The sequence below is a fragment of the Mirounga leonina genome, unplaced genomic scaffold, assembly GCF_011800145.1.
Source record: "Mirounga leonina isolate KUSES-001 unplaced genomic scaffold, KU_Mleo_1.0 Mir_204, whole genome shotgun sequence".
In the NCBI taxonomy this organism is placed as follows: domain Eukaryota; kingdom Metazoa; phylum Chordata; class Mammalia; order Carnivora; family Phocidae; genus Mirounga; species Mirounga leonina.
Window position 1 is genome coordinate 21,793,360 of NW_023270513.1, and position 26,175 is coordinate 21,819,534.

Consider the following 26,175-nt stretch of genomic DNA (forward strand, 5'->3'; position numbering starts at 1 on the left):
CCCAGCAGGTGTCTTTGATAGGGGATGTCAAACCACATTGATCTTGCTTTTCAGGGATGTGTTGACTATTATTCTCTCTTATTTCAGCCACATAAATTTTATAATCAGTTTGTCAAGTTTAAACAACAGCAAAAATTCAGTCATAATATTTGATTACAATTGCATAAAGTTGTGAAGTTGTGTCTATTGAGATTCTTATATTTGATTCTTCCTGTCTTTGAACATGGCATGTGTATCTATTTATTTACATCATTTTTAACAACTTTGAAAAAAAAATTTTGACACTTCCTAATTTATCTGTTGGTCCATATTTTAGTTATTTTTTTAAATCTAAATTAGACAATATGTTTACTGTTTCATCCATGTTTACTTAAATTTAGTCATATATTTAACTTATGTTTATACCTTCCTTTTTATATGACAGCTTCGTTCTAGGATCATTTTATTTCTTACTGAAACACATTTTTTAGAGTACCTTTAATGAGATTTTGGTCATAGTAAACACTTTAAAGTTTGTTTGATAATATGTTTATTTCATCTTTGAACTTAAAAGATATTTGCAATGGATATATAATTCTAGCTTTCAAATTATTTTCTCTCAGCAGTGTAAACAGATTTTTTCACCAATACCTCGTTTTGATTGTTGTTAAGCAACATTAATTCTTCTGTTTATCCTGATTCATTGGGCTTCCTGAATTTAATGATTGTTATTTTATCCATACTGGAAAATTATTAGCCTTTTTTTTTAGCCATTTTTATTTGAAGTATTATCTTTTATTCTCTCTATTCATAGTTGCCTTTATAATTCTAATTGAACATATTTTAAACATTCTCACTCTGTTTAGGTTTTCTTGTGTTTACATCTCATGGTTTGTCTTTATGTTGTGTACTTTACTGGATATTTTTTAGGCCTGTTGTCCAGTTTACTTATTCTTTTTATGATTTGTGCCTCATCTTCTGTTTTACCTAATCCAATGAATTTCTAATATCAATTATTACATTTCTTATCTCTAGAAATTGTTTTTCCAGTATTATATCTTGTGTCTTTATAAGTCTAATTCTATCGTTTGTTTTTGCTGACTTTACTAATGTTTCTTCACGGCTTTCTATGTTATCTTTATTTTTATTGTGAACTAATGATTACTAAACTTTATCTGTGAGAATACTTTGAAACTGAAGTTTAAAGGTACTTTTTTCTTGGAAATTTGCATGAATTATTGCCAGACGTCTGGGAGCACTACCAAAGACTAATCACTTTAAATTTAAATTTAAATTTAAATTTAAATTCATTCTCTCTCTCTTTATCTCTCCTTCAGTATGTGTGTGTGTGTGTGTGTGTGTGTGTGTATATATATATATATTTTTTTTTTTTTTTGACAACTAGGTAGTTAAATTCTGGCCAAAAACCTGCATGGGAGGTGTCTTGTGGTTAGAGATTTATAGGGGGAAGCCCCATACCCTAGATCCCAGAGTCAAGGCGAAAGTAGGCAAGATTTCATACTGTTTTCCTCTGTGGGTGAGCATTGTTTTTTCTTGAAGGTAAGCCTTTCACTGGGGATATTATCTTTTGGGGTCTTATATTTACATAAGAAATTGAATTTAATTTTCCCTCTCATCTTGTAAAAGGTCTAGGCTTTGTGTATGCTCCATCTTAATATTTTAGGCACATTAAAGGTGAAAACTCTAGACCACTTGGTAGATGTTCCTAAGATCGTCTTAGTCTTCAGTATTTGGTTATGTCTCTGGATTAGTGCTTTTTTTTTTTTAAAGGTATTTTTAAAGAATTTTATGTGTTCTATAAATTGACAGCCCCTACTCCATTTGACTACCCAGTTGACTAGGATAACCAGTCAGCTAGAAGTAAAAGTATTTTCTAAAGTATCTCAATGATGCTTTTATTGGGAAGTTGGGACAAACCTGTTAGATGCTTCTCATCTGCCACCATGTTTAAGTCAGTGTATTTTACATTCCAAGTATGCCAAGTATTGTTTCTGCTTAGTTAAAAATCATGTTGTCAGCTTGACATGGATACCTGATGTGTCAAAATGTCCAGTGCATTATGAATGCTTCATATTGGCTTTATACTTTTATGCTTATTTTGGATGCAGGTGTCTATAACCTGTTCTTACATGAAAACACAGAAGTAGGGGCCCCTGGGGGGCTCAGTCGGTTAAGCTTCTGCCTTCGGCTCAGGTCATGATCCCAAGATCCTGGAATTGAGCCCTGCTTTAGGCTCCCTGCTCAGTGGAGAGCCTGCTTCTCCCTCTCCCTCTGCTGCTCCCACTGCTTGTGCTCTCTCTCTTTCTCTCTATCAGATAAATAAATAAAATCTTAAAAAAACCCAGAGACATAAATACTTAAGGATAGTCAATCATGTATGACAGTTTCTAGTATAAATCTCTTCAACTAATTGAAATGACTTTCTGGTACTATGGTCTCAGAAATAGAAGCAACCTCGTGTTTGCGTGTTATTGTTTTCCTAGATAGTGGTGTTTTTACATTTGGATCTGCAGAGGTATGGTAGCATTCTGATATTTCATGTTTTCTTTAACTATATGCATATTCTGTTAGTGTGCTAATTTTCACAGTATACATAGAATTGCATCATTTCATTTGACCAAACAAAAATCAAGGGAGAGAAACACTGACTTTGTGAAGTGAAATGATTGGGTATAGATGAATAAACACCCCTGTAGAGTTGGCTGAAATTTCCAGGTATTTTTTTTGGCGTAGTCTACATCAAGTGCATTGCAATACTCTCATTTCATGATCTGTAAGCTGTCAGCACTCTTCAGACTCCCTAGATAGTTGTATTGACTGTTGGAGTAATATTCAGCTTTGGAAACATCTATATATAGTATTTAATAATAATGCATCCTTGCATTTGTGGCAGTTTGTCATGGACATTTTAAGGTGATATCTAATGAAAGCAGAGTGTAGCATAAACAGGATATTGTATACCTGTTACCTGTTTTAACAGATATGAATCTATTCTATTATGTATCTGAGAATATCAGTTTGCCCACTTATATGAGAAGATATTTTATATTTTATTTGAAATGTGTTAATTTAAAATACATATAGGTTATATAATATGTAGAAGAATATTAATCACATGGATAGTCTGTGTTATATTTAGGATGAACATATTACAGCTAGACCTGGGCATACACTCCTCATATTTTATTCAATATTCATAGTCATTCATTCTGTATATTCTATATTTTTAATTCTAAAAATCACCTTCTAGGTTTAATATGATTTCTGATTTTTATTTTTAGTACAAAGAGGGAGATAAATGAAATAGAAGATAATCAACATCAAAGGAATAGTGTTAGTAATTATCTTCCAGATTAAGTGTAAATCATATACATTATTTTAGGAAACAATGCATTTTCTCAACAAATAGGATCGTGATATTAGCAGGGGTTGAATTTTTTGTGTACAAAGTAGTCACAGTTTTTCTTGTTATTATTATAGAAGTTGTAAATATATCTGTGATCTCCATCAACCTACTACAGAGCTAGAATACTTTGACACATTTAATTGAGCTTAAGTTAGGAAATGTTTGAATACCATGTGGTTTCTGTGTGTATATTTTTGGCTGTAGAATATAAAAGGATTGAACTCCGAAGAGATTTTGCTGGTTAAGAGTTGTCAGAACTTGTGACTGAGGGGTAAGCCAGTTTGAAAGCTTAGAAGATGGAGAGAATGCCAGTTCTTGCTGGCAGAATGGGGCTGTTAGGAGATGCTGATAAGAGGTAAGAATCAGTAAGAAGCTGATAAGATAAGAGGTAAGAATAAGAGTGCAGATGAATTCTCCTTTAGATTTGTTCAGTTTGAGTTAATGTTAGGATATCTAGGTGGGACTATCAAAAACAAGGAACTTGAAGCTGGCTACCCATGGTGAGAGCTGGAGCTGTTGATTTGGCATTATTAACACTGAGGTAATGTTGATCCTGGGAGGGTCCGTGAGCTTTCTAGAGGACTGGAGAAAAGTTTCCTTACATGGGACAAGTTGATTAAATAGGTAGGAAACCTGTCAAAGCCTGCCTCTTTGGAAGACGCAATTGTTATACTCCAGGGTCAGGAATTTTCTCATCAAGGGTTCAATGCTTGTGTGTCCTTTTATCAACTAATATTATTTTTTTTAAAGGGTGGCTCCGTGGAGAAGGCTAGAAAAGCTCCCCCTGAATGCTTTAGGCCAGTTAATCAGCATTTTAATATACTTTAGTTGGCTTTTTGAGTCTATTATAGGAGTTATAGAAATGTTAGTAATCAAATCAAAAGGAGAGAAATATATTTTGAATAAAATGCAATACAAATTATCATCAGTCATATGTTGATTATGGTTCCACTGTGTAGTTAGGAGTATATATGGCTCTTTTGAACCTGTAATCTTCATGAGGGCAGAATCTCTAGTGGTTAACATGGTGGCAATCCCATATTTGGCAGCCAGTATATATTAGCTGCATGGATGAAAGAAACACAAAATAAGTATAGAACCAGGCCCAGCGTCAATGTGTATGCCATTTAACCCAAAGAACAAGAGCGCATAAATGTGATTTAAGAGTATGAAATATACACACATAATTTGAGATATGCCATAAGAAAGTATTGAAAAACATAATGAAGTAGAATGGTCAAGGGACTGAGTTTTTTAACTAGATAAAATGGGAGAGGGTTGTATTGAGATCACAGAGATTTATTCAGGACTTTGGGGAAACATTTCTGGTCTGGATTTAAAAAAGGAAATAAAGTATTTGTAAACATAAGTTAAAATAATTCTGTTTTGTATACATATATATGTATCTCCTATATAATTCTATATGAAATATAAATATGTATATGTCTATCCATACACACACTGTAATAATATATTTTTAAAGGAATAAATAATAAATTTAAAAAAAGAAATATTGGCCTCAATTCATTTATGTGGCGAATGATAGACTTAATTACAGTGAACCTAACCCTACTCTTCTACTAAAATGACTTAATGAGATATAAGATAAAAAAGAAAGGTTATGTTTTGGCAAGAAGGAAAGGGCATTATGGTTCAATACTTTCACTTAACTAACCTTTAAGTGTGCAGTTAACATTTAAAGGAAATAAAGTTTTGAAAGTATTATAGAGTAATTGTAAAAATGTAAAAAGTAGTTAAAAGCCCATAGTCTGTTAGGAGAAATTTCTTTAGATAACAGTGACAATCATCAGAAAGTAGATTTGTGATATGTAAAAGAAGAAAAATCTGCTCATTTAGTGACATAGTTACTGCTTTCCCCTTTGTTGTTTTCTTTGTAAACTTCCGCTCATTGGCATTTTCTAGGATGAAACTTTCGTATTGGCTGAGAATCGATCTTTTAAACACAAATCTTGAAGTATTTGAAAGAAGATGCTCAGTACTAAACAGGAGGAGTGGGAGGGAAAAATGGAAGGGATGCAACTTTATAAGATATTTGCCTATCACCTCACAATTTGTCAGAATCTAAATTGCATTTTAAAATTTATAGTATCTAGCTCCTATTATGAACAGCTTTTCACTTACAGAGTGTGTCAGAACTCACCTTTGCAATTTATTTAGAGAATATAAGTAGTGATAGTATCACTAAGCTACCAAAAGTCAAAAGCTGTATTAAATTTTTTAAGTTTAAAATACTTGTCCAGTCTTATCAGTTCACCTGTATTTTTCTTTTATTCCTAGTTACTATTGCAGGACCGCAACTCTTTCCAAAAGCCCCTACATTAGATCTTTTTAGGGGTCTCCAAAAATATCTTATGCATCCCATGAACTAAATTTGTCAGCTACCATGTGGCAGTTGTGGGTAATTTTACTCATTTCCTGTTTTGAAGCTTCTCCTAAGGATGACTGTATATGGGGAGAGGGGAGGAGTTTTCCCATGGGCCACAGCTATTGTGTACTGAAGCCCTCTGTGTGCGAAGGGTATGCAGTGTTCTATGCAAAATACAGAAACATACGTTTCTTCCTTTCTCTCCTTTTAGAGGTGTACCAAAGTGTGCTCATCACACAGCTCCCCTTTCCACAGCACTCAGACATTTGACTGTGTTGGGGGTGGGCAGGCTGAGCCTGGTGATACAACCAAGAAACACATCTGCTGCACTCAGAATCACTCCAGTCCTTTTGAAAATACAGGCTTTCTTCCTGCATTTTTTTTTAAAGATTTTATTTATTCATTTGAGACAGAGAGAGAGAGTACATGAGCACGGGGAGAGGCAGAGGGAGAGGGAGAAGCAGGCTCCCCGCTGAGTCAGGAGCCTGATGTGGGACCCGATCCCAGGACCCCGGGACCATGACCTGAGCAGAAGGCAGACCCTCAACCATTTGAGCCACCCAGGTGCTCCCATCTTCCTGCATTTTAAAATGCAGGTTGGCTTTCTTATTGCATGATACACTTCAATTAGGCAGGAAATTTCTCTCCCAGGAGGCCCCTTAGTCTACCATACACATGGAATTCCAGGTGATTCCGCAGACTGTCCACTTTAGTCTCAAACCATGCCTTGAACTTGTATTTTTTTTTTTTTTTTCATTTTCTCTCTTGACATGCTTTTGATGAGTAAGTGAAAGAGAGTGGAGGCAAATGAGTACTGGTTTGTCTCTCTTTTGTCATCTTATCTTCCTGCCTCTTCTATTCAGGAATTTATGGGCATGAAAACATATTAATGTTCAATCTTATAATACATCTTTGTGTATAAAGTTTAGTGTGTATGTAAAAAAAAAAATCAGGTATCTTTAGGGATTGACTGTGATAGCCACTTGCAACATGGGATTCTAACAAGCTGATTCATTAAGCAATAAGTAGTATAATAGTAGTCTGCGTTTGTTACACTGAGAGAGAGTGAGTTTTATTACAAATCTTACTTGTAAATAGAACCTACTAATCACTGGCAGTTATGTAAGTTTGTAACACAGCCATAAAATGGTATCCAGAATCAGAATACAGCTAAGTCTGCTGAATGTGTTAAATATTTCATATAGCTGAAGAGAAGAAGAAACTGTATGTCACCTACTATGGAGCCTGCATTCTGAAGATGAGTTATCAGGTTACCTATAGCTAGAAGAGAAACAAAATAACAGTGTTTCACATTCTGAGCTGAAATTTTATTTTAGTCCTGATTCATACTATTGTACTTATTTTCACAGTTAAAATTGAGATGAAAAGTTTGAAATATGCAGAATTGATATTTTTTAATAATTTTAATACCGTTCTTAATCTTTCTAGTTTAGTTGCCTTGTAGTCACAATTATTGAAGTACCCAAACTGATTCGTTGTTTTTCATAACATACTTTACCAAAAATCCCATTAACAGAAAAATTTTTAAAAAACAATTGAGTAATTTACATGTATTGAAAATTGTTCTGGAGAAATGGAAATAATAAATTGGTATTTACTTGCCTTTTCATTTTATAAAAGAAAATTATATTAATGAGGCAAAATAATGGATGTTCTTAATTTCATTTGGTTATATGTACATGTTGTTATATCAATATTCATATTTCTTTTAAGTGAAAGTGCATGATATTTTAAATTTAGTTTCATCAGTTACACAATGGATGCCATTGCAGGCCTAGAGTTTAATGGAAATGCAAAATTAACTGGAAGGAGGGAAAATATAAGCAGAGAGAACAAAAGATAACTTGTACAGTTGTACAGAACATGATGCAGTAATTTCCCATGGGACTTATGCTATATGTTGCCTACTGTATCTTTTAATGTGTACTTGTTTTTATTAAGGGATATTGGCCTGAGGTAGTAGTTGTCTTGTGTCTTAGACCAGTTTTGATATCAAGGTAATGATGGCTTCGTAGAATGAGTTAGGAAGTGTTCCCTTCTCTTAATTTTTTTGGAAGAGTTTGAAAAGGAATGGTGTTAATTTTTATTTAAATATTTGATGGAATTCATCAGTGAATCTCTCAGGTCCTGGGCTTTTCTTTGTTGCGAGGTTTTTGGTTACTTACACAATCTCCTTACTTGTTATAGGTCTACTCAGATTTTCTTTTTTTTCCCCCTGGACTCAGTTTTTGTAGTTTGTGTGTTTCTAGGAATTTGTCAATTTCTTCTAGGTTATCCAATTTGCTAGTGTACAATTATTCATAGTATCCTCTTATAATCTTTTTTTAATTTCTACAAAATCAGTAATAATGTCCCAACTATCATTTCTGATTTTAGTTATTAGAGTCTTCTTTTTGTTGTAGCTAAAGATTTGTCAATTTTGGAATCAACTTCCAGTATCATTGATTTTACTCTATTGGTTTTCCAGTTCTCTAATTAATTAATTACATTTTACCTCTGTTCTAATTTGTAGATTTCCTTCTTGCTTTGGTTTAAGTATGATTTTCCTCTAGCTCTTTAAGATATACAATTAGGTTATTGATTTGAAACCTTTCTTCTTTTTTAATGTAGATGTTTATTGCTTTAATTTTCTTCTTAGCACTGCTTTTGCTGAATTCCGTAAGTTTTAGCATGTTGTGTTTTCATTTTCATTCATATCAAGGTATTTTCTTTTTATTTATTTATTTATTTATTTATTTATTTATTTATTTATTTTTTATTTTTTATTTTTTTTATTATATCAAGGTATATTCTAATTTCCCCTGTAATTACTTCTATGACTCATTGCTTTTTAAAGAGTGTGTTATTTCTGAATATTTGTGAATTTTCTCCTTTTCCTTTGTTATTTATTTCTAGTGACATTTCCATTGTGATCACAAATGATATTTTGCATGATTTCAGTCAGTTAAAATTTATTAGGGGTTGTTTTTTGGTCTAATATGTGATATATCTTGGAGAATGTTCCATGTGCACTTAAGAATGTACATTCTGCTGTTGTTAGGAAGAATGTTTTGTATAAATATATTCGGGGTAATCAGATTATAGTGATGTCCAAATTCTCTATTTTCTTGTTATTCTTCCATTTTCTTATTCTATCCATTATTGAAAGTGGAGTATTAAATACTCCACCTATTGGGGCGCCTGGGTGGCTTAGATGGTTAAGTGTCCGACTGTTCGTTTTGGCTCAGGACATGATCTCTCAGGGTTGTGTGATCAAGCCCTGCATCAGGCTCTACACTCAGTGCAGAGTCTGCTTGTCCCTCTCCCTCTGCTATGCCTCTCCCTTTCTCTGTCTCTCTCGCAGATAAATAAATAAAATCTTAAAAAAATACTCCACCTATTATTTTATTTTTTAAGTTTATTTATTTAAGTAATCTCTACACCCCACATGGGACTTGAACTCACAACCCCAAGATCAAGAGTCACATGCTCTTCTGACTGAGCCAGCCATGGGCCCTTCCACCTATTATTTTAGAACTGCCTTTTCCTCTCTTAAATTCTGTCAATTTTTATTTCATATATTTTTGAGCTCTGCTTTCAGTTGGGCATTTGCTTATAATTATATCTTCCTGATGGCAGTGAAAATTTTATCAATATAGAATATCCTTCTTTGTCTCTTGTTACTTTTTTTATTTCAAGTTTATTTTGTCTAACAATAATATAGCCACCACAGTTTGTTTTTGTGTATGTGTGTGTATATGTGGTTACTATTTACATGGAATATGTTTTTCCATTCTTTTGCTTTCAACCTCTTTGCATCTTTTTATCTAAAGCTGAGTCTTATGTAGACTGTGTATAGATAAATATGTTTGTTTTTAAATCCAATCTTCCAAGCTCTTTCTTTTAATTGGAGATTTTAATTTATATACATTTAAAGTAATTATTCCTAAAGAAGGGCTTAGTTCTTCCAGTTAGCTGTTTTCTGTATCTCTTACATGTTTTTGTTCCTTAATTTCTCTATTACCATTTTTATATTTGATTTGTTTTTGGTAGCCTACTATTTTGATTCCCATCTTTATTTCTGTGTTTTCAGTTATTTTCTTATTAGTTTCTTTAGGGATTATAATTAATATCTTAAACTTATAACAACCCATTTTTAATAATACAAACTTAGTTTTCATAACATCCACTCTTCCTATACATATTTGTCCTTTTTATATTATTTTTGTCACAGACTGCATCATTGCACATTGTATGATCATTAACATAGATTTTTAATTATTGTGTTACTCATTTGCCTTGTAAATCATAGAAAAAAAGTTATAAACCAAAAGTACAATAACATCGGGTTTTATATTTATCTATGTAATTCCCTTTATAATTGTTCATTATTTCTTATGTCTTTGAATTACTGTTTAGTGTCCTTTTATTTCTGTCTGTAGGACCTCTTAGTATTTCTTACAGAACAGGTTTGCTAGCAGTAAATTATATTTGTTGTTGTTGTTGTTAATTTGGGAATATCTACTTTCTCCATCATTGTTTAAAGGAGGTTAGTTTGGTGGATACAGAATTCTTGGTTCAGAGGTTTTTTTTTTTTTTTTTTTTTTTTTAATTTCAGAACTTTAAATATGTTATCCCACTACCTTTTTGCTTACATTGGAGAAATCAGATATCAGTCTTACTGTGGATCCCTTAAATGTGACAATTCACTTCCTCTTGCTGTTTTAAAATCACTCCCTTTCTTGGCAATTTGATTCAGTGTATCTCAGTGTGGACTTCTTTCAGGTCCTGCTCAGAACTGATGTATTTGTTCATAGTTTCCTTTAGCTCATTGAACATATTTAAGATAGTTGATTTAGTGTTTTTGACTAATTCCAAAATCTGAGTTTATTCAGGGATAGTTTCTGTCATATTCTTTTTTTTTTTTTTCCTGTGTAGCTTATGCCTTCCTGTTTTTTTGTTTGTTTGTTTGGGGTTTTTTGTTGTTTTGTTTTGTTTTTTGCAGGCCTTGTGATTTTTTGTTGTTTTTGAGAACTGGACATTTGAGTCTATTTTAACTCTGGAATTTGGATTTTTCTACTCCTCACTGACTGCTGATTTTTGTTTGCTGAGAGCTGTAGCTATTTGTTTGTAATTTTTCCCAACAGTTGTTGCAAGCTGTATTTTCCTTGTGTATGGTTACTGGATTTAGGGTTTTATTATCTCTGTTGTCAGCCAGTAATCTGACAAAGATTTCCTTAAATGTCTGGTTCCAAAAAGCAGGGGGAGGTGTTTCTGTCTATTTAAGTCTTCTGATAGATGCCATCTTGGGAAGCTACTGCAACCTAAGAGGGTTGAAACCAAGGCGAGCACTGTACCGGCCCTTCAGGAAACCAAAATGCACATCCTCAAATTTCAAATAACATGAGTCCCACTGCCCACCCTGGCATCCGCCAGCACCTCTTCACAGTGGTGCTGAGGAATGGGGTTTGATACCCATTTTGTGCATGTTGTTCTCTTACCAGAGAGCAGCAGTGTCTCCCTTCAACAAGCACTTCCTTTGTTGTAAGTATCCCATTAGGTTTCAGTGTTTTGAAGTAGTTTATTTACTCTTTCTAGCTCAGTGATTACTTTCGTGGTGGGACCAATCCCTGGAATGTACTTTTCTGCCATTTTGTGTCAACCTTACTTTCTTAAATCTCTTTTTCCTGCTTTTCTTCCTTTGATATGTCTTTTGAAATCCCATACATGTCCCCAAGATGTTGGTTGCATGCTAATGTAATGATAATTAAAACTGTATCATAGTCCAAGATAAACTAGGTTGAGAAGAATTAATCAATTTTGATTCTATTCAGCATCAAACTTGAACATGTATCAGACTTCATTACTTTCGCTTGGTTCTCCATTAGAGGGGGAATGCATTGTGTATATTAAATACATTGTAATTAATGGGAGATTTTTTGCAGGCTTTGTGTGGTTTATAGATTAAAGATTATTCCAAATTTTGCCAATTATGAAGACTAGAGTTGACTTTTATTATTATTATTATTACATATAATTTAATTCTATGTTTTCCAAATGAATTGACTTCCTGATAGAAAATAAAGCTTAAAAATTATGCTATATAAGTTTAAGGCCCAGAAAGTTAGTAATTTTTCAGTGTCATTTACTTCCATATGATCTTTTTATTTATCATTTATGTACCGCAGTGCATGGAAAGCAAATGCATTTGTACATTTATTCACATTAAATTGTAGTTCATTTTTTGGTTATTTATTTGGGAGAGAAGGGGAGTATACACTAGTGGTATAACAGAATCGCAATCAGAAATTTCTACCCTAGATAATCACTTTTAGAGTTGTTAATGCAGGGTTAATAGTCCTAATAATAAAATATTAAACTTTTATACTTTTATTTCTTTTTAGAACCTTGTAAAACATCTTCCTGAGCAGAAAGTACTCAGTGAATTAGCACAGCTGAGGAATGAATATGATGACCTCTGTGAGCCTGAGCAATTTGGAGTTGTGGTATGTATCTAGCATAAGGGCCCACAAACTCAACTGTGATGTAATTGTCAGAAACAGTGAAAAGGACATTTCAATTGTTGATTTTTTCAAACTGCGTATCTACATAATTTTTTTTCAAACTGCATATCTACATAATTAATTATAACATTGTCAGGAAAAAAAACCTTATTATTTGTAATTGTTTTGAAAAATAAAGAAATTTAGATTTATATTCTACAGAATACCTCAGGGTATCTCATAGCATCTCCTCCATACTAGTGCAGATATTTAATTCTATTAATATATGAAAAGTAGTATGTATTATTGTATTGGCTATTTTTTCTTTTATTTTGATCTTGCTGTTAGAATTTGCCCCCTCCCCAATTTAGGCTAAATAAAAGAGTAGGAACTAGATAAATAGCAATATTTTAAAAAACTTTTTTGTTATATACATATTGTGTCAGAGAAAGCACAAGAATTTTTAGATTTCCTATAGAGTGTCATTAATTAATTGAAAACTTTAAATACACTGTTTCATTGTTTCATAAATGCATATCATACTTTAGTATGATTAAATCGTTATTGGAATGAGTTATGTTTCCTCATCCCCTCTTCATTTTAAGGGGTAAAAAAGATGACTAGATATAAATTATGTATTAAAGAATATAGTTATATGTTTTAGGCATTCCTCAAAACTGCTATTGAAATAATGGACAAAAAAATGGGAAAGAAGGGATGGTGATTTATTTAATTTCTTGGAGGAAAAAAAACCTGTTTTTAACTTAGGTATTCAATACAAGTTTGTTCAGTGTATGGATGAGCAGCTGTACTATGGCTGCTAACTTTACCCTGGCTCCCTAAGAATTTCACATCTGAATACGAAGACTCAAAATTAACATCAGAACTAGTAGTCAAATACTGTGTTTCATTCAAATATTTTATTACCTTTTCAATAGTAATATATTTTAATTTATCTGATTTGGTACGTTGCAATTTAAAAATCTTGTTTAAAATGGAAATGTAATAGATGGGACAGAGAACATTCCTTTTGAATATGTGCAATAGCTGCTTGCCCATATTCAGAGCTTATTAATACTCAGATATGGCAATGCATATACTGATATGGGAAGGTTCTGTCAAATCCTTGAAAAGAAAATCAGGAATGTATATTTGGGATGAGGTAGAGCTAATGTAAAGGTACCTGAGGAAGATATTTTTTTCTTTTTGGAATTAGGCAAATTATTCAGTTGAATTGGCTAGATATTATATATTAAATAGTGGTGTTTTAGTGCAATATTAAATAATAAAATTTTCTAGACCAAAGTCCTCATTTGAAACCTAAGCTGCTTGAATTCATACCATAATTGAAGCAAGGCTGTATACTATCTGAGAATTCAGCTGTGTCATGATGGTTATGAGTTTTACAGTAGGTACACTACACAGTTTCTCTGAAGTCATTTTTTTTTCTGAATGCAGTTTATCTTGGAAGATGTATTAGTTTGCCAAGCAAATCCTTCAAGAGGAATATCCTTGGTGCCACAGTGAGGAAATGAAGTTTGGGGACATAAAAAGCAATATACCTTCCGAACTAAAAGCAAAACAGAAAATGGAAGAGATTTCTTGTTTATGCACATAACCATAAATAATTCTGGGGCTGTGAATATGAAGTCACCTGGTCCTCTTATTTAACTCTCCCCATCCTTAGTTACATGTCTGTAGGGAAAAAAGTCAAGGACATTACAAAGTAGTTTGTGCTATGTAAATCACCCAAGGTAGTATCCATCAGGATTTGCCAAATAAAGTTTAGATAATCTCATATCTAGGAAAATATTTTGGAAATAATAATAGGCCCTAGTCTTTTAAGTACCTGCTATTTGTGTTGCCATTATTATTTATAGAGAAAATGTATTAGGGTGCTTAGAATAATATCTTATATACAATAGATAATAAATTCTATTGAATTGAATTATAAGGCAATTATTAAACCCAAGTGTGAGTCTGAGATTAAACATAGCATATTTTAGATCTGTAAAGTAAAAATTATATTAAAACATATTTCTCTAGGTCAGTGCTAAAATTAAATTAATTTCAGTGTGAATACATTCAAGGACTTTTTAATCCTCAAAATCTATCAACAGTCTATATTTCAGAACATTTCAGAAATGTGTAGAATCATCTGCAGTAATGAGAGAGGCTCCAAACTGGCTGTCTCGCTTCTGCTAATTCCCCCCTCAATACAATTAGTGTAGTCTACTTAAAATCTATATCCAACGTGTGATTTCTATATTGAAAACCTTCAGTGTCTCCTGGAATTTATAGAATAAAACCTGAGCTCCTTAGTATACTCATTGTGCCTCTAACTCTGTGGCTTTTTATCTCTCTGTTCTCTTTGGTGAACCGAGTGAATTGGTATCTTTATGACATTTTAGCTTTTACCTCAGCGGGACTCTCTTTGCCATTTCAGCAGTTATTTTACTTGTTCCTCTTCAGCAGCCTTTCGTTTTCCATAGCAGCTATATTGTCTCTTACCTGCTCTTCTCAAGTCTTCTCTCCCTCCCCTCCCCATTCTTTTCACTTAATACCAACAGTGTAATCTCTTACTCACCAGAGAAAAAGGAAAGCACTTAGGCTTTTAGAACCTCCAGTATCTCTTCTACCTACAAGACTATCTCCAGACATACCTTTTATTAACCTATTCTCTGTCAAATCTCAGGAAAAGGGATACCTTATTATTATGACTAATATTATTGTTGTTGGTATTATTATTTATAGAAACAGAATGTATTAAAGAGTTACTGTATTTGATACCATGTTAAGCATTTTTACATGCACCATCTTACATATTCTTCACGACCCTATGAGGTGAGCACTTTTATCAGCTCCGTATTATGAATGAGGAAACCCCGTCTAAGGAAGGCTAGGGACCTTGTCCCAAGGTTCAAAGTAAGTAGTAGATGCAGAATTCAAACCCAGGCAGTCTGACTTCATAGATGGTGTTTTTATTCCTTTTTTTATTTTAAAATTTTATTTTTATTGAAGAATAATTGACATACAGTAGTATATTAGTTTTAGGTTACAAGATAGTGACTTGATATTTATATACTTTACAAAGTGGACACCACAGTAAGTCTAGTTACCATCTGTCACTATACAAAGTTATTACAATATTATTGACTATATTCCCTATGCTGTACATTACATCCCTGTGTCTTATGTATTTTATAACTGGAAGATTGTACCTCTTAATCTCCTTCAGCTGTTTCATTCATCCCTCCACTCCCCTCCCATTTGGCAACTACTAGTTTGTTCTCTATATGTATGAGTCTGTCATTGTTTTGTTTGTTCATTCATTTTTTTTTTTTTTAGAATCCATGTGTAAGTAAAATCATATGGGATTTGCCTTTTTTTTTACTTATTTCACTTAGTATAATACACTCAAGGTCCATCCATGTTGTTGCAAATGATAGGATTTCAGAGTAATACTATATTACACACACACACACACACACCATATCACACCTTCATTCATTTATTGATAGACATTTAGGTTGCTTCCATATCCTGGATATTATAAATAATGCTGTGATGAACATAGGGGTACATATATGTCTTTTCAAATTAGTGTTTTTGTTTTCTTCTAATAGATAAAGAGTGCTTTTAACTGCTATACTGTTCCATTGTGTGTGTGTGTGTGTGTGCGCGCACGTGTGTGTGAGATGCTCTACTACATGCTAATTTACTTATCTCTGTTTGGGGCATTATTATGTCTCTCTTTTTCTAAGATTTTATTTATTTATGAAAGAGAATATGCACTCGCATGTGGGTAGGGGCAGAGGAAGAGAGAGAATCTCAAGCAGGCTCCCCACTGAGCAGGGAGCCAGATGGACAGCTCAGTGACCTGAGCAGACGCCAAGAGTCTGATACTAAACCAACTGAGCCACCCAGATACCCCTGGGCATTATTATCTCTTGCTTATTTTATACTTCTATTATTTTATGCCTCTTCAGTTTGTCATTCTGTACTTTGACTTTCTTTTCAGGAAAAAAAAAAAAACACTTAAGTCACTCACTGCCTAAAACTGAATAAATTGATAGCTGCATAGATGGATAAATAAAAATCATTTATTGACTCTGAGGTCCCTGATAGCTGCTGCTTTCTATTTCCTACCACCTGTTTTTTCAAAGATCAGTCTTCTTTTGCTTTCTACTTCCTTACCTCTCATACACTATTCAACAAACAATAATTAGAATTCTGCCTTAAGCAGTGCATTGAAAATTATCTAAGAGAGGTCATTATTACTTCCTAATTGCATCTAAAATATACATCAGATCTACTCTTCATCTGTGCCATTACCACCTTAGCCCAAGCCAACATCATCATTCTCTTTAACAATTATGATCTACTTGTAGCTTGTTTTCCCCACTCCTGCAAAAGCCTTTCTCCAAGTCAGTCTTAGCACAGCCCTCAAATGTGGCATTTCTGAGTTCATTTGTGTTGCATCATACATTTATCTGCTTAAAGCATCAGTGCTCTTGTATGGCACTAAGGCTGCAATATAAACTCCTCACCAGAATTTACCACCTCTCCCACTTCTCTCTCCTGTTGCTTGGCTTCTTGGTTATTATAATTCAACCACATAATATTTTATTTTTCAGTGTTTTGAATTTACCAGGCTTTTTTCCTGCCTCTGGCCCATTACACATGTTGCTGCTTCTTACTGTCACTTGCTGCCTGCCTCTTTCTTGTTAATTCTTCCACTTTTAGCTTAAAGTTCATTTTCCCAGTGATACCTTCACTTGCCTATCAATCAAAATTAAGGCTCTCTATTAAAATCCCACAGAGCACCTTTTTTTTTCTTTTCCTTTCTAGAAATTATCATGGTTCTTAGTTAAATATTTATTTGTGAGGTTGTTTATTGAATGTCTATAAACCCCCACTAGATTGCAACTTCAAGTGCATGCATCATGCTGATTTTATTCACATGGTATAGGCTTAATATATATTTGCTGAATGTATAGCTTGAATGCAAAATCAAGTGGGTTCATTTTAGTCCTGTCTAGTTCTGTATCCATGTGGCACTTGATAACATTGAAGAACTTAGCTTCCTTATTGAAAACTTTTCTTTATGTTCCTTCTCTAACAATAAATACTCTTTCCCAATTTCATTCTTATAACCTCTTCTAGTGCCCTGCAGAGTTTCCATTATTATATAACTTCTTGAATGATAAAAACAAATCTCATCAGTTAGTAATAGGCATATGCCAGAAGTGAGATTATTCCTGCAAGATTCATTAAAATTCTCATCATTAAACAAAAAACAATAAGATTGGCAAATCTTGGGAAAAAATCTAGCTTTGACTTTTTGAAAGAAATAAAATTATCTGAGATAGTGACTGGGCTGCTAAGCTTTCTCTAAACTTTTTGGTTCCTTTTAGCAGCAACATCATTGGACTTGCTTATATTCACATGTAGTAAGTTGAAAAGAAACAAATAAAAAGGGAAAAAAAGAAACAAATAATAAAGCCAGGGACCTTTCCTCTGTCTAGAGGCAGACTACCTGGTAAGAGTGATATGCTAGTTCTCAGACCTTTTATGATCAATATTCCTTTTTTTTTGGTGATAGTCGGGGGGGTGGGTAGGTTGTCTGCATAGCATCCCACTGACTTGTCCTCCAACCCACCTCCCACAGAACTGAATTTGGTATGTCACTGTAATTATGTGCTGTACTTTTACTGGGAAAAAAAAGCACAGATCTTTGAAAACTTTGCCAGTTAGAACCACAGCAGGAGCTTTTAGACTCTTCAGAAAGTGTTTGCAGCTCAGCTGTTCTCAAACCTCAGAGCTATGGAAATTCCCACTTGTCTTGCACTGAGGATGGAGACCCATACTGTGTGTATCTATTAAACTAACACATCTTCTGAGAAAAATAAGTCAACACTTAGTTCTTTTAGTAATCATTACTTTGTTTTTCTGAGGTCAAAATTACCCATATTTTTCAATTTAAAACATTCTACAGCTATAATCTAACAAAAATGTTTGAGATGCCTTATGCATAAAAACATTTATAATGAAAAGCACAGATTATGTCATATTACTGATAGCACATTTTTTTCTTTTCCTGCACAAATACATGAAGACCCAAGGAGTGGATTTTTGCCTATAGTTGGAAGTATAACTATAAAGTCAGTGTGCTTTTTAATTTTTTTAAAGCCCCATAAGAGCTTATGAGCTCTATTCAAGATAGCTTAACCAGGTGAAAAGGAACATTTTAAAAAGCTTTTTTTCTCTCCGACATCAAAGGCAATTAGTTCAGATGAAAAATTGTAGCTCTTCTGTTCCATTAATATTAAACCATTATTCAGGTTTACATATTCATTGGGAAAATCACATTTTTTTCATATACTTTCATTCAGAGTGTTCAGTGTTTTGATATGTAATGCCTTGATTTTTTCTGTTTTCATTCTTTTTGTAAATATGAATGCTGGCTCTTATATCTAGATGTATATTCATTTTATCTGATGAAAAAGCTGGTTTGATAATTTTGAGATCAAGTAAAAAAAAAAACTCACCATAACTCATTCTCAAATCCATGTATTCATATTTTTGTTCATTTCATTAACTTCTCATAATAGTTCATTTTATAGCAGGATTACTTATTTACATCAGCTTTTACAATAAAATAAAATAAAAACACCTGAAAACTGAACATTCAGATTAGGCCTATGGATATTAATCAGTTTTGCTATTGATTGCTTTTCATTAATTTTAAAAACCAGAAATTAACTCCTTTTCCCCCTGTGTTTATTAGTAATGCCTAATACAACAGCATAGCACAGCCGTCATTTCGATGGCCATTCTCGGTCTCAAACAGTTGTTTTCAGAAGGATTTTTGAAATTCTCTCAAATTCTTAGTGTGATTCTTTTGAGTTTATAGTGCCTTTTGGGGCAGACATTGTTACTATGTTTTATTCCAGACTAAAGACTAGTAGATGTTTGTTGATGCATAACTTCCACATTATCAGTATCTTTGGGGAAAGTATTCTCTATTAGCATGTCATTATTTTTTTTGATAGTGAGTTTTTAAAAAAAAAATTCAATTGAAGTATAGTTGACATACATATTAGTTTCATGTGTACAACAGCATGATTTGACAACTCTATACATTATGCAACACTCTATTTTTCCAAAGCCTCATTTTATAGATTAACTATGGCTCTTATCTCTCCTTTACATCTAATATAGAAACATTTGCCATTCACATAGGTGCACTTGTATTGAATATTTTGTCCAGTCCAGGTCCAGCGTATACTGCAGAAAGTACAGTGATAAGCAGGAGAGATCCTGCCCTTGAGGAGGTTATTGTCTAAAAGACGATAAGAAAATTACTTAATAGAGAATCACAGATTTCTTGTTATATTTCCATACTTCCAGGCAGAGTTTTGCTAAGTCATTGAGTCTGGATTTCACAACTTGTATAGGAAGTTCTGCCTGTTTAACTTAAATCTACCCTTCTTTAATGTGTCTTCATTATCATGACCTTTGTTATAGTCACTGACACAAATTACTCTCTATTTTCAATGTGCAATGGGTCCTAATAGTATTTAACTATTTGGGACAAATATCTTGTAACAAAGTATATTTGTTATAAACATATCTGTTAATTCTAATGAATTCTTAACATTACATTTTAAAGAGACTATAAGATCGATTATGTTTGCATATGATGATATTGAAGGTGTGTTTCTTGTCAGTGCAAAAAGAAAAATAATAGAAATAACCTTAAAAGCAGGTGACACATGGGAGTAGGAGTGACATGTGTCTATCTCCTCCTCCTTCACACATGATTTTTACACCTGTGACTTTTTTTCTCTCTCTCTGGATTCTTATGGTAGTTTGGCAGTAGATCGATATTCACCAGCTGCATAGGTAGTGAAGTGTATAAAATTTAAATTATATAAACAGAAGTCGGTCTAACTCTTTGGGGAAATAACCCACTTGTAGCTGCTCTCACTAAAGCTGTCAGTGTATTTTTTAAAATATAGTACAGATCAGCTAAAGAAATGATAGCTGTTTAATGTAATTGGATAGACAAGTACCTCACAACACAAATAAATCCCCTACATAATACAACACCATGGTCAGCACCCCATGGTACTTCAAGGAATGAATTACAAAACAAAGAATGTCAGTCAACTAAAATGCTGCTGGGGAGCACAACTAAAAACAAACATATATTTCAGTCGAGAGTGTGTTTTATTTAGTTATATCACTTAGGTACACTCAAGTGCCTTTATGAGACATGAGCCTTTTAATAATTGTATCTGTGGCTGGGGAAGTTGCTCAGTGCTTCCTATTATTTCTACGCTTATTCAGTACATTCCCTTATACACCTAGATCCTGTAATGGACATTCAACTCTTATCTATCTGTGTACCTAGTCTGATCGTAAAAATTCACACTTTTGATTGCAGCAAATTCTGTTAGTATGATTAATGCATATTAATTTGTGGCTAAAAAATAGAGTGTTGCATAATGTATATTAATAATGAGATGAATATAGCTTCACCTCCCCCATAGTCTCTTGATTTTACATTAACACATTTTTAATGACAACATTTATAATAGTAAGTATATATTATGTATTAAAACTGGCTGAAAGGAGCACAGCACAATATTTACAGTGTGTTCAGTAGATAATGTGTGCTGTTTTTCACTGAGCTCTGAAAACACATTCCATTAATTGTGGATAAGAGAAACTTTCCCTTAGGTTTGGTAGAACAATCGGGGACCATGGTTTCTTTTTGGGTATTTCTGAGGATGAAGAAAGAGGATAATAACAGTAATAGCTATTGTTTTAGAGTGCTTACATTGTCAGCTACTATGATAGGAGAGTTATACATAGCATCTTATTTAAGTTCTGCTGCAACTTGTGCGGGTTATTTAAGGAATGCATTTTACTAATGGGGAAATTAAGTGTCTAACAAACATTAGGTAACTTGTACTAGGTCATAAACTAGAAAGTAATAGAACTGTAGATCAAGTCCAGGTCTGTGACTCTTCTCCCTATGTACTCTCCTCATCAACAACCTTACCTCCCACAGCATCTATTTGGATAACTCCCCAAATCTGCCAACTCTAGTACTTATCTCCTCCTAAACTTAAGGACTGAATTTCCAGTTGCTACCAGATATAATACCTAAAACTAAAAATGTCAAGAAAGCAATATTTTCCTATCACAGAGGTGTCATTTTACTATTTATGTGAAGATTTGGAGGGGGAAAGGCTGGAGGGATCAGAGAGCACATTTATTTTTTAAAAAATTTTTACTTATTTATTAGAGAGAGAGAGAGCATGAGCCGGGGGAGGGGCAGAGGGAGAAGTAGATTCCCTGTGGAGCAGGGAGCCCTACGCAGGGCTCGATCCCAGGACCCTGAGATAATGACCTGAGCTGAAGGCAGATGCTTAACGGACTGAGCCACCCAGGTGCCCCAGAGAGCACATTTAAATAGTCAATTTTACTAAATCAACCTTGAGGTACATAAAAGTTATGCTTGAATGTTGAGCATGGAAAATAAGAGACAATTCTAAGAAATTCTTCAAGTCAAAATATAGGCAAGGAATTGTATTAAATTACATTGTGTTTACCACAATTTGAATATGATCCCAAGATTTGGAGCCTTAATAGTGGAAAGCTAGTAGTGTCTAAAGTATACTGTTGATGTCTGAGAGGATGGTAAACCAAGTTCACTTAAAAGTCAATTTTTTTTTTTGTAACAAGTAATATTTTTATTTGTAGATCAAGCACCCTTTACCCCACCTTTTCCGAATTCTAGAAGCAGAGATTAAAAAAGAAGGAGGTAATGTTTATGGATCATTATTTGGCTCCTATCTAATTAATCAAAACAAGACTGATCACAGGAATTTCCCCTACCTTGTAGATGAGGAAACTGAAGACAGGAGAAATTAGGTAGGTTAGTTTCTCACAGTGAGACAATGTGAAAGTTTCTAGATTCAGTCTTTAATTGAATTTGCTACTAAGCTGCACCTTACCTGCACCTACACTGTCTTAGTTTCTGATTAGCTTGCTATAGTATAGGCAGCAGATCAGGGTAAACAAATTCATCCGAAACAAAGCAACAATCCAAGTAGTATACCACAGCAAACCAGCACCTCTTTCTGCCTTCATTAATGCCAACAGTATTCTACCTCACAACAGACTTAAAACCTTGGAGTCATCTTTGACTATCTTCTCTCATAACTAATGCTAAATCCCATTGATTCTTCCTTAATTCTGTCTCTCATATCCATTGCTTCTTACTCCTTCCTACCAACAACATCCTAGTTCATTACCTATTTTTTAGGTCATTTTGAAGACTTAGTAATACTCTCCCTGCCACTAATCTCTCCTTCAACCAACCATACATACTGCTCCCAATATGAATTCAAGAGCCATTGTGGTGTAGTGGTTGAGAGTCTGGGTTATGTGACCTGAATGCCTGAGTTCAAATCTCTAGGTCTTTAACATACAACTTGATTTTGCATAAATCACTTAGTATTTCTGTGCCTCACTTTCCTAATCTTAAGTCAAACAGAGAAAGACATGTATCATATGATCTCACTGATATGAGGAATTCTTAATCGCAGGAAACAAACTGAGGGTTGCTGGAGTGGGGGGTGGGTTGAGGGATGGGGGGTGTGTGGGTGATAGACACTGGGGGGGGTATGTGCTCTGGTAAGCACTGTGAATTGTGCAAGACTGTTGAATCTCAGATCTGTACCTCTGAAACAAATAATGCAATATATGTTAAGAAAAAAAAAAAAGAAGAAGAAGAAGGTAGCAGGAGGGGAAGAATGAAGCGGGGGAAATCGGAGGGGTAGACGAACCATGAGAGACGATGGACTCTGAAAAACAAACTGAGGGTTCTAGAGGGGAGGGGGGTGGGAGGATGGGTTAGCCTGGTGGTGGGTATTGAGGAGGGCACGTTCTGCATGGAGCACTGGGTGTTATGCACAAACAATGAATCATGGAACACTACATCTAAAACTAATGATGGGGATTAACATAAGAATAAAAAAATAAAAAGAAAAAAAAAAGAATGAGACTAATGCTAATAACCTTCTCCTAGGATTGTTTTGAGACTCAAATCAGTTAATACATATTTGTAATATATATGCAGAAAAATGTTTGGCACAAAGAACTTAATAAACGTTAATCATTGTTATTTTACTATTATTATGCAATTACACTTTTGGTCACATTATTTCAGTCAGAGGTGGTATTAAAAAAAGAGGTTAAATCCATTCTGTCTGGATCTGTAGGCCAAAGATTGAAATACAAACCCCAGAAAGGGTAAAAATATGAATGAAGACAAGTAGTATTAGACTTGAAGTGAGACTAAAAATCCATGTAAGCAGAAGGGTTTAAATTACTTGTTCATCTGGGACTAAGGCCACCCTGGTGAACCTGCAAGCCCTACAAAGCATGACCAGAAGGGCAGTCACGTACATCATGACTAGCACTTGGTCAGAGTAGCTCTAGGGCTTTTTTTTAACCATCAGAGAGATTGAAAAACTATCCCTTCCACACGTAAAATGATAGAAACGTGTATGTGCAAATGATGCCAGTTACCAATGAAAACAAAGGAAAAATAAAGTGGGGAGGGATTTGGAGAGAGTGGTAGAGGCATAAAGAAAGGCAGAAAAACATATAGAAACTTAGATTCCCATGCAAACATATACAAAGAGATTTCTGCATTCATGGAGATAAAGAGTTTTATATGGTTAGCTTCCAATTTCATGACCTTTACATGGACTCTTTGGGTACTTCAGTCCAAATTTTTTTTTTTTTTCCAAATTTTGCCCCTAGGGATATACCTTGTGTATTCCTAACTATAAACCTTTTCTCATACTGTATTCTTTCTACACCTTCCTTTTGGCTCCTGTTTGTTCCCTCTCTGTCTCAATCTCTCTCTGTCATTTGTTTTTCTGTCCATTCATATTACCTCTATTGTGAAGTCTTCATTAAACATTGTAGTCATAAGAGTTTAAAGTTTTGGGGCACCTGAGTGGCTCATTCGGTTAAGTGTTCAACTCTTGGTTTCAGCTCAGGTCATGATCTTGGGGCTGTGAGACCGAGTCCCATGTCAGGCTCTGCACTCAGAGTGGAGTCTGCTTGACATTCTCTCTCTTGTTCTCCCTCTGCTGTGCGCTCCCCGCGCCCCCGCTTGCTCGTATGCCCTCTCTCTCTCAAATAAATAAAATCTTAAACAGGAGTTTAAAGTTTTCCTTCAGCACACATCTCTAGCACTTAATTTCTGTTTACCCATCTAGAATCATATGCTAGTTTTATCAGTAGCTATAGTTTTCAAGTGACTGTGTTATGAGTTTTAGGCTATATTGGAAACTTGTGATTTGGTGGTATGTCTTATACTTACCATGGGAGTGATGAAGAAACTGTAGGATGGTTTGTATAATATTACCCCGATCATATAAAAAAAAAAAGCTATTGAGAAGTAGTAATAAGATCTACATAAATATAGTAACAGGTCAATATTCCCAGCATACTTTTGTACATCGCCTATAAAGAGCATAAGAGCATATAGAGGGATTAGCAGAAGGCAAAGGTTAATCTTTAGAGAGGCAGACACCCAATGTTAATGGGCAAGTTCATTTCAAAGAAGAAAAATTATGAACTTTTGCCTTCCTTCCATATTAGAGCAGATATGATGTATTCAACAGCTCATTTGCTTCTTTTTTTTTTATTATGTTATGTTAGCCACCATACAGTTCATCATTAGTTTTTGGTGTAGTGTTCCATGATTCATTGTTTGCGTGTAACACCCAGTGCATCATGCAATACATGCCCTTCTTAATACCCATCACTGGGCTAGCTCATTTGCTTCTTTTGAAGAGCACTTTGTGGCTTAAGGACTTTTGTTTATGTTGTCAAATTCTTTTCATGTTTATATTCAAGAAACTAAGCTATAAGTACAAAAAAATATATAATTAGGACTATTAATTTCTTTTGGGGTGCCTGAATGGCTCAGTCGGGTAAGTGTCCGACTCTTGATCTCAGCTCAGGTTTTTATCTCAGGGTCATGGGTTCAAGCCCCAAATTGGGCTCCGCACACAGTGTGGAGCCTACTAAAGGAAAAAAAAAATATATTTTCATTTGTGTGTGCTTGCGTATGTTCATATGTGTCTAATCCCACCCCCACCTCTGTCTCAGAATTCATTTGGTGAATGAAAGCTAATTAAATGACTTGGAGTTATAGGAAATTAATGGCTAAAAGAATTTATTACCATAGGAGCTATACCAAAGGGAACAGAGAATGTGCACCAATCCTTTGAAACAAGTAATAAAAACCTAAGTTGAACTGTTTTACAGAAAACCAATATAGAATTCTTGAATACTGTACTTAAAAGTAAGCTCATGGATTTTACTATAACCTAATTATTTAACATCAACATTCTGTCAAGTAGGGGAAATTCTTTAGAGCATATGTAAATATTTAATATATATGATGCATAGAAATCATAGGTTTAAAAATTATTAAATGTTCAATTAGAGCTAGTCCTCTGATTTCAAATAGCATAATAATAGTAATTTCTTAGGAAATGTGGTTCCACTTACATTTCCTGTCATCATGTACATCTTTTATCTGTGGCCGAACTATTCACTCAACTCAATTTCATGTTTGTAAATTTTCATAGTTCACCTCAGGGACAATTGGTAGTTTAAATGCTACTGATGACTAATGATTATGCAGTTAAAAAATAGCAACTATTTAGCTTCAATAATATTTTCTTACTGTTATAAGGATGATTTATTTAAAACTGAACAGCTAACTATTATTAAACTTTGATAAAAATATTCCTTTGGAATGTCTAAAAACAAAA

The 26,175-nt window shown here is 33.9% G+C and overlaps 1 protein-coding gene across 1 annotated transcript in view; it reads left to right on the forward strand.

The window, feature by feature from the left end:
* Window positions 1-26,175, forward strand: part of DIAPH2 (diaphanous related formin 2) — a 959,330-nt gene that overhangs the window by 478,472 nt on the left and 454,683 nt on the right. The window contains exon 20 of the mRNA XM_035028841.1: window positions 12,197-12,298. Coding sequence (XP_034884732.1) covers window positions 12,197-12,298 — 102 coding nt within the window. The remainder of the gene's footprint in view (window positions 1-12,196; window positions 12,299-26,175) is intronic.